The sequence below is a fragment of the Cannabis sativa genome, chromosome 1 (genome assembly GCF_029168945.1).
Source record: "Cannabis sativa cultivar Pink pepper isolate KNU-18-1 chromosome 1, ASM2916894v1, whole genome shotgun sequence".
Lineage (NCBI taxonomy): Eukaryota > Viridiplantae > Streptophyta > Magnoliopsida > Rosales > Cannabaceae > Cannabis > Cannabis sativa.
This window is the reverse complement of record NC_083601.1, coordinates 49,774,709-49,784,459: the sequence shown is the minus strand read 5'-3', so window position 1 is coordinate 49,784,459 and position 9,751 is coordinate 49,774,709. Positions and strand designations below refer to the sequence as shown.

Sequence of the window (9,751 nt, the reverse complement as noted above, 5' to 3'; positions counted from 1 at the left end):
AGATGTTACGCATCTTAATTTGAAATTTGTAATGCTATAAGAGTTATGGTGTGTGCATGCATTACATCTGAGTCCATAACATCTATGGGGGGTTATGAGTTTGAATTTCAAATGGTGATATCCTAAACACTATATAAAGAGGTCTAAGGTGCTCAGATTGAGATGATATGTTTTCTATCAAAAAATCACATTGCTAGAAAACCTAAGGCTTGATAATTTCCAAAGCTATTTCCTAGAGAGTGTCCTCAGTGCTTAGAGATAAGGGAAATAAGCTTTTGGACAAAGGTACAATACCTTGTTCAAGTCATGGTGATCCCCACTAATCTACACTGAAGGTTGTGAGTGAGTGTATATACATATATTATTATATTACATGTATTATATTCTTCTTCGTTCTACCTTTCATATATATATATATATGTTATATATATACATATGTATAGTGTGTGTTGTAACATTTATTTTATGAATCTCTTTTATTGTTCTTGTATTATTTTACAATTGAGTTGTATATACCTTGATTTATCTTTTATTGTAATAAAATCTCTAACATAACTATCACTTAGATCATTAATAAAGTTGAGCTTTTGATGAATCAAGATTGTATCTCAGAATCTCTTATTCTTCTTCCATGTTTGTTTCTCTCTGTTTCAATTACATGGTATCAGAGTCAATAAACTAAGTCAATTGTTACAGGCCCCAACGACAATACATTGGGAAGCATGCAAAACATTGCAACGGTATCTAAAAGGCACTATCAAAGAGGGTATTTGTCTAAGACCTATTGCTACAACAACTCTTAGTGCATACTCTGATGCAGACTGGGCGAGTTGTGTTGATGATAGACGTTCAACGGGGGCTACTTGGTGTTTCTAGGAGATAATTGATAAGCTAGTCAGCTAAGAAACAACAAGTCGTTGCTCGGTCGAGCACAGAAATTGAGTTTTGTACTTTGGCAAATGCTGCAATCAAACTAAAGTGGGTTCGATCTTTGTTAACAGAACTACAAGTAACTTTAGTTCAATGTCTTGTTATTTGGGTCGAAAACCAAAGTGCTACAGCTTTAATAGCAAACCCTGTGTTCCATACTAAATCTAAACATATATAAATCGATTTACACTTTGTCCAAGATCAAATTATGACAAAGCAAGTCTCAGATCGATATATTTCTGCGCTCGATCAAGCAGCTGATATCTTAACTAAATCTTTAACCACGGATCGATTTGTGTACCTAAAGTCCAAACTAAAAATAGTTTCTACACCATTTAGTTTAAGGGGGATGTAAATAATATGTTAAGTAGTAAAAGTGGTTAAGATAGTTAGGCTATAAAACTGTCTACTAACTAATTGTTTGTTAGTTAGTTTTTTCTCTTTTAGCTCATTTCTTGATCTATGTACCTATATAAATATCACTTATATCGTTAATAAAGTTGAGATTTTGATGAATCAAGATTGTATCTCAAATTCTCTTTCTTTTTTATTTTTCTCTGTTTCAATTACATGCTACACTATACCTGTGACTCATGGTCACATAAGTATATTATTTTAAAAAAAATGAGCATAATGCAATTAAATGAAGATATTTAAAACGATTTGTATAGTTTTATAAGAATTTTTGCAACATATTAAGAAAGTTCAGACATTAAAATTTTAAAAGAGTAATAATTCAGGAAAAAAAAATAGTATTTATTCTAAAGATAAAGATCTCGGTATTATTAAAAATATGAATATATAAATAAATATTTAAACAAATTAGAGAAGCCTAAATGATTATATTAAATATCTCAATAAAAAAATGATCATATTAAAGTTTTTTTTATTTCCCAACTACCAAGATGGGTGAGTTCAGTTTCAACATTGTTGGATTACCCTATTTACAAACTTTTTTTTTTCAAAATACCTTATTTACAAACATGTGCACCTTATTTCAACTATGTACAAGTCTGAATGAGATATTTTATTAAGGAATAATGGGAATGAGATTAATAAGAAAATATATATTGTTTACACAAATTTGGCGAATGAGTTAAATATTTGTATATATATTGCTTTCAACATTAATATTTTAGGTTAAGGAAAAAATAAAAATTGAAGTAGGACGATCACTGACCCAAAACTGAAACATGTGTTCGTGTCCGAATCATAGTGATGTCCATTAAAAACTCGTTTGCATGCAACAACATTGTACCCTATTTTTCTCAAAACAAAAAAAAAACAACTTTACTATAATAACTAATTGTTATTGGGTACTAATTTTTATTGTTACCCTATAATTAATTAGTGATATTTGTTAAAATTTATTTTCTTAAGTTATATAAATTCCGTTAAGGAAGTTGCTAGACACTAGTAGTGTCATTTAACAATTCTCATGATGAAGAATGCTACCGTCAACTTCTTATTACAACCTCTTAGTCAACTTCTATGCTCGAAAATATATGTCAGAATATTTTTTTTTAATTTTTTTTGCACTTGGGTGTTTGTTATGCTTACAACATCATCCCTGTAAATTTTTGAAATTTTTTTGATAGTTTACAGTGCTGAAAATACGTTTGAAGTTTTCTGAACGCGTATGGTAAACTGGAATATCAAAAACTCTATTTTCGGTACTGTAAACTATTCGAAATTTTTTAAAAATTTACAGGAATGATACTGTAACTATAACGAATACCGTTATAAAAAAAACTTTTTAAAATATTTTCGCATATAATTTCGGACATGAAAATTGATTAAAAAGTTATAATAAGAAATTGTAATTTCTAATTGATAATGCTTCGGGTTTTGTGCAGTTATTGGTTGCTTGCTTTAGTATCTCATCTCTTTTTTTGAGAATTAGGGAGAGATTGACCTATAAAGTGAAGTTAATTTCCCTTTGTCTTCTCTAAATTTTTGGCAATTGAAAACAATAACAAATACATTAATTATTGTCAACTTTGTTTGACCAAGTAAAAAGGGACAATGAAAAAATAGAATAATTAAAACATATATTTCAGCAAATCTTGATTAGGAACCAACCATTTGGAAACCTTTTACAGCTCAAAATTCTTACTTTTTTATTTTATAAATGCAAAAAATTATTATTTAGTAAAAAACAGACAGCAACACTCTTCTGTTTGCACCAATCCCATCTTGCCACGCAATCAAGTAAAATGAAAAAAAAAAAAAAAATGTGGATTAAATATTTGGTGTTTTACTTGCAAAAACATTTAAACATTAAAATAATTAGTAGTATATTAAACATGATTATTGTCGGATATAATAACTCTACAAGACACCATTATCTTATCTAATAATTCAAACAACGATGTATCTTCAGTCTGCTTGAACTCTCCATTAAGAAATTTAATGAAGAGAGAGTGTCTCATTCACCTACAATTACTCTTTTACCCCTCTTCCTTTTTGTTCGAATACATACTTTTCAGCTTTCATTCATCATGGTCATCAAAATTGCATTTAATGCTATAATACTTCTGGTAGTTGACAACATCTTGTGTTAATTTTTAATTGGGTTTATGGTATTGTTATCACTTATCAGTGAGTGAGTATATATTTGGAGCCAAACGTGTCCAAATTTAAAAATGTTATTTACTATATATTATTCATCAACCATGGAATGAAATTATCCAGAAAAATAATTCTGTCACCCCCATCATTTGAAAAAGAAAAAAAAAATAGCTGGCTTTTAAACTATAAAATTGATCAGAGTATTGATTGGTTATTTTAGAAAAATATAATAATAAAATGTGTAGGATTTAATGAGCTATAATTTTGCTAGATGAATGTTAGTTAAAGAGATAGGAAGAAGGAGAAGGAGGGCAATTTGGTAATTTGAGGTTAGGAATGGGCTGTGAATAATAACAATTAATACGTCAAAATCAGTTATTTAAAACCGGGAAGAAAGAAAAAAGAGAAAGAGAAGAGCAAAAACCAAGGGACTGGAATTTCCTGCAATTCATGATTCTCTGATTCCCTCTTGTGGGATCAGAGGATCATCATCTCCCAACTTCTACCATTTATATTACCATAACAATTATATTATTATAAAAATGAACCAAAAAAATCTTTAAATAAATGCACAATTGATTGTTCATCATCTCAACTTATTATTCATATATACATGTACCATCTCCATTACCATCATGAACTCAAGCTTGTAACAAAGCATTTAATATTTTTGGTGAAATAATATATGGTTGAAGGAGAAATGGAGGGTTGGCTTCATATCATTCGTTTCAATAGGTTTGGTTTGCAATATTCACGCAAAAGGTACTTCATTCTTAAGGATCATTCTCTTACGAGCTTCAAGACCATACCCATTTCTCAAAATGAGGTAAATGAATTTGCCTTTGCCTTTTCTTTTCTTTCTTCTTATAATATATGTATATATGTATATGGGTTTGATTACCCCTGTATCAGTATTTGTGTCGTGAGGTTTTGTATCTTTCTGTTATATAAGTTTTTTTTATATATATATATTTCTATGTGAATGAATACAAAAATTAATGTTGTTAAATAAATAAATCACGAACAAATTCTGAATTCACTGTCATATACATGACTCATATAATCAGCTGCTTCATGTCAACTACAGTGATATTTTTTGTTAATTAATTAAATAAAAAATTGCTACAAAAAGAAAAAATATTTGTTGTCGTGTACAGTTAATCCATTATCAAATTCAATTTTCCTTTGTACAAGATTTTATTGTTTTGGTCAAATTGACCTTTTAGCTAAAGAGTCAAAATTGAAGATAGATATATGATTTAATGAATTAGAGACATGAAATTGTAATTCCTATTTGCTTGAATTCTCATTTCATTTCATGTGGTCCTTCCAAGTTCCAAACAAGTACATATGTATTTTAAAATATAGCTTACTATACTTAGAGAAATTGTTGTGTCACTAAATCTTATTGATTTTGCAGGAACCAGTCAAAAGTGCAATAATAGACTCATGCATTCGGGTTACAGATAATGGAAGAGAGAGTATTCATAGAAAAGTATGCACTAAGTTTTTTATGAAAATGAAATAATTAATGGTTCAAAAATTGTAATCAAGTCAATGGTGCTTGTGATTTGCAGGTCCTCTTTCTCTTTACACTTTACAATACATCCAATCATAGTGATCAGCTTAAGGTGGGACATCATTACATTACTATAGTCAAATTGTGTATTTAATATATTGTCTTATGTCTCTCTCACACACAGTACTAGGAAACTAATCAAATTTTGATTTTTCTTTCTAGTTGGGGGCTAGTAGTCCAGAGGAAGCAGCAAGATGGATTCGATCTCTTCAAGATGCTGCATCAAAGGTAGTTTTGTTAAATTGAAGCAGTGAGTGTGTTTCAAGTTTCAACACAGTGTGAATGAACTGTCTCATATTTTAGTTTCCTTTACAGGAATGTCAAGACAATTTTGTGGCTTGTTCCAAGAGAAAATGGCCATCTATGAGGTGCACCTTGTTTAATTCCATGCACAAACTACTAGTTTTATTAAGTGTAGATAGTAATGTATTGTTCTAGTATAAATGATTGATTCAAGCCTCTCAATATAATTTTTGTTGATAGATTGGGTGGTTCCAAGAGACCACACCAAAAACCCTCAATAGACTGGACATTTCATTCAACTCTTAATACAGAGGCAATGGCATCTGATGTTATTGCTCCCTCACCATGGAAAATTTTCGGTTGTCAAAATGGTACCCAAAATATACCTTTTTTTTTTGTGTATTATTATTCTAAATAGCCAAAATATGCATGTTCTTACAACTACAAAGTGCACTGTCTTTCAGGCTTGAGGCTTTTCAAGGAATCAAAAGATTGGGATTCTCGTGGGAGAGTAGGTTTCTTTATTGAATCACCAACTGTTCTGTTTTTTTTATTATTATTATTCTTTTAGTTGACAGACAATCTTTTTCATTTGCAGCATTGGGATGACCATCCAGCTATAATGGGAGTAGGCTTAGTTGATGGAACTTCAGAGGGGATTTTCCGTACTCTCATGTCTCTTGGCTCCTCAAGATCAGAGTATGATCAATCATATTCATGTTCTTAAGTTTTAAGTTCCTAAAAGTCATTGAACCATAGCCTTATTCCATAAATCAAACATTTTCAACTAACTTAATGAGAAGAATATGCATTAGCATTAACTCATATGCATGATGTTATAAATGAGAGGATTTGTCATGTTGTAGAATGTCTTAAACTGAATCATTGAGTGTTTCGCAGATGGGATTTCTGTTTCTACCGGGGCAGTGTGGTGGAGCACCTTGATGGCCATACAGATATAGTTCACAAGCAATTATACAGCGATTGGCTACCTTGGTCAGACATGGAGCTTCATATGAAAAACTTCATTCATTCATATTAATATTTAATAATTTTTCATTGTTGACATAGAATACTGGTTTGCATTGCATTGTAGGGGCATGAAACGAAGAGATTTACTGTTGTGTCGCTATTGGAGAAGAGAGGACGATGGAACATATGGTAGAATATTTGTAGAGAACATAAGAATCTCATCCAAATGAATTTGAAGCCATTTTTTGTTGTTGTTACTATATTAAAGAATGGTGTACTTACTTTCTTTACCATGTGATTGCAGTAATTCTTTACCATTCAGTGTTTCACAAGAAGTGTCTACCACAGAAAGGCTATGTCCGTGCTTGCCTTAAAAGTAATGTATGCTTTAACTTGGGAATGGGAATGTATCCATTCTATTATATTATCCATATATACTACAAGATATGGTTATGGAACATCTTCATCTTTTTCAAGAATTAGTTTGTGAATGAAGTCTATTCATTCAGTATATAATAGTGGTTGAATAACTAACTTAAGCACCTTAATATGACTAGAAACTGTAATGACACATAATTTTCTTCCTGAACTGTCTTTGGATTATTTTGCTAGAGATGTATGGTTGGTCATAATTCATTCAAGAATACCTATTGTACAAATATGCAGGTGGAGGATTTGTTATAACACCTGTGAACCAAGGGAAACAATCACTTGTAAAACACATGCTTTCTATTGATTGGAAGTATTGGAAGTTATACTTGCGTCCATCATCTGCTAGATCAATAACCATCCGTATGGTTGAAAGACTCGCCGGTACTAATAATCTTTACATTATTCCTTAATATGATTGTGCATCTATCCAATTCCAATGCTGATCATATGTGTGTGTTTGTTCTCACAATTTACAGCACTAAGAGAGCTGTTTAGAGTCCAATCTAAAGATTCCTCTAAACTCTTAGCTGAAGAATTGAAAAGAGAGAATGGACTGCCAAGAAGTACTGAAAAGGAAGAACTCAAGAGTGAAGATACTAGGAAGACGGATGAGGCTTCTTCGGTGGAAGATGAGATGGATAAAGTAGTTTCTGGCCGTAAAAGCTTGATGGATTTGAATGATGCAGCAGATGAGTTTTTTGATGTTCCTGAACCTGAACCAACAGAATATGACCAATATGAGAATGAATGGCAATCAGAGCTGAGTGGAGGAGAGAACTCTCCGGTACTTACTGATAATAAAATATGAACCCTCAACTTCCAAGAGGCTGATGCATATACTTATGTTTGCATAACATGATACAGTGTTTAATGTTATTGTTAAATTCCTACAAGGAATTTAGTGTAATATCCAAATATAGGATGCTTTAGTATACTTTCATATTGGACAATAATGCAATACACTTAACATGAAATATTCTATGGAGTTTTTATTTTGTAATGTAAAGCATACTAGGATGTTGTGAGTGGAACTGTAGTTCAGTATGTGTTGACATGTATTGGTTTCCTCATTGATTATGTACAGAACATAATTCAGCCCAAACTCTCATCAGCTGCTGTTTTTGTGAAAAAATTTCAAGACCTCAGAGGTAAGTCTAGTTTTGTCCACCAAATTCTTGAAATGATATTGTATGATTTTAGAGTAGTTGACATGGGTTTCTTTTATTGCTGCAGCTCAGAAGAAGGGTTATATGGATTTACAAGAAGTAGCTAGGGAAGACAGCATATCATGTTTTTATGGAGCTACTCTTCTCAAGGACCCAACTTGCGCTTTACCTGGAAGTTGGGCAGAAGGTGATCCTTCATTGTTTCTAATACGTGGACCAAATTATTTACAAGACCATCAAAAGGTAAATAAATACCTTGTTTTGCTATTCATATAGTTTCCCATATAAAGCTGTTCTCTTCTCTTTTTCTTTGAAAATGAAATAGTTAATTTTATTTTTCTCTAATCATGGAATGAACATGTTTCTCCACACCAGGTCAAGGCAAAAGGCACCTTAATGCAAATGGTTGGTGCAGACTGGATGAAATCGAACAAGCGAGAAGATGATCTTGGTGGCCGACCTGATAGTATTGTTCAGGTTAGAGCAAATCATATCATTTCAGTTTTTCTCAAAAAAGAATAAAACAAAACAAAATATATCAGTATGGTTCTGTAATAATGAACACTTAGATATTTGTTCTGATTAAAAGAATCTCATAGTTAGTTTCATTATGCAGAAGTTTGCAAATCTAGGTTCACCAGAATTCTTCATTGTTGTCAACTTTCAAGTGAGTGTCTTTCACAAAATGTTATTTTGAATAAACATTATAAAATGGTGTTTGATCACCAATAACCCCAAACTTATTACCTTATCAGGTTCCGGGTACACCTATGCATACCTTGGCTTTTTATTACATGTTGAAAACTCCTCTAGAAGAGAATCCTTCCTTACATAGCTTTGTCAATGGAGATGATGCCTATAGAAATTCAAGATTCAAGCTCATCCCATACATTTCTCAGGTAAGTATATATTTATGTGGTGGATCTTAGTAGACTAGTCATGCATGCTTGTTTCAATGTATAATGGTTTAGAGTTTGTTTTTCTCAGGGATCATGGATTGTCAAGCAAAGTGTAGGAAAGAAAGCTTGTTTGATAGGCCATGCACTCGAGGTACATTATTTTCGAGGAAAGAACTACTTGGAGGTAATAATAAACTCACTCAAAACTCTTTTCTATTAACACAAATCATTGTTTAAGGTGTCCATTGTCTAACATTGAAATCTTGATAAATACTAGGTTGAAGTTGATGTGGCATCTTCAACAGTGGCAAGGGGAGTGGCCAATCTTGTTCTTGGCTACCTCAGCAATTTGGTCATAGAAATGGCATTTTTGATACAGGTATTCAGCTAAGGCAAAGGGAGTTTAGAATTGGAACTTTGGATGTATATTTGTTTTTACATTATTTTGATTTTGACACTAACTGAAATCTACTTTATTTGCAGGCTAATACAGAAGATGAGCTTCCTGAAGTCTTACTTGGAACATGTAGACTTAACCATTTAGATGTATCCAAAGCTGTTTTGAGTAATTCAACCTGAAATATTTTGTTCATAGATCATTATTGTGAAGGGCAGAAGTCAAAGTTTGACTTTAGTCCTAAAGAGATGCTGATGAAATACATTATACTACAGTGCCATGTACAGACTTTTTTATCTCTTTACAATCAAATCAAATTGAAAGTGGTAACAATCTACCACTGTGTACTTGGGTTTCACTAATTCACTTTTTCAGCATAGTATTCCTATATTTTAAGTTGTTTTTTCATAGGGATAACCCTAATAACTGACACTCCGTTTATACATTTATACTAATAACAATAAGTAATAACTAAGACAAACAAAACATAATAATTATTTTATTTATAACTAATTTCATTTAGTGTAACCCTAATAACTTTCCTTAAATAATTTTATCAACA

General features: G+C 31.5%; 1 protein-coding gene across 1 annotated transcript; it reads left to right on the top strand.

The window, feature by feature from the left end:
- The first annotated feature begins 3,885 nt into the window (after positions 1-3,885).
- LOC115706398 (protein ENHANCED DISEASE RESISTANCE 2-like) lies at positions 3,886-9,551 on the top strand. Its single transcript, XM_030634038.2, has 21 exons — positions 3,886-4,327; positions 4,922-4,996; positions 5,079-5,132; positions 5,243-5,308; positions 5,396-5,448; positions 5,564-5,694; positions 5,788-5,834; positions 5,922-6,022; positions 6,224-6,319; positions 6,420-6,484; positions 6,600-6,671; positions 6,962-7,108; positions 7,204-7,511; positions 7,812-7,875; positions 7,961-8,136; positions 8,269-8,370; positions 8,510-8,560; positions 8,649-8,792; positions 8,881-8,976; positions 9,070-9,171; positions 9,276-9,551. Exons 1-21 carry the CDS (start codon positions 4,187-4,189, stop codon positions 9,369-9,371), a joined length of 2,187 nt encoding a protein of 728 aa, XP_030489898.1. The 5' UTR covers positions 3,886-4,186; the 3' UTR covers positions 9,372-9,551.
- Positions 9,552-9,751: the final 200 nt, after the last annotated feature.

What these genes read in the sequence shown, in the direction of transcription:
- LOC115706398 (XM_030634038.2), top strand. Translation starts at nt 4,187, where the DNA reads ATGGTTGAAGGAGAAATGGAGGGTTGGCTTCATATCATTCGTTTCAAT. An exon ending in TACCCATTTCTCAAAATGAG is followed by an intron (nt 4,328 to 4,921) that starts GTAAATGAATTT and finishes TTGATTTTGCAG; the next exon opens with GAACCAGTCAAAAGTGCAAT. An exon ending in TCATTGTTGTCAACTTTCAA is followed by an intron (nt 8,561 to 8,648) that starts GTGAGTGTCTTT and finishes TTACCTTATCAG; the next exon opens with GTTCCGGGTACACCTATGCA.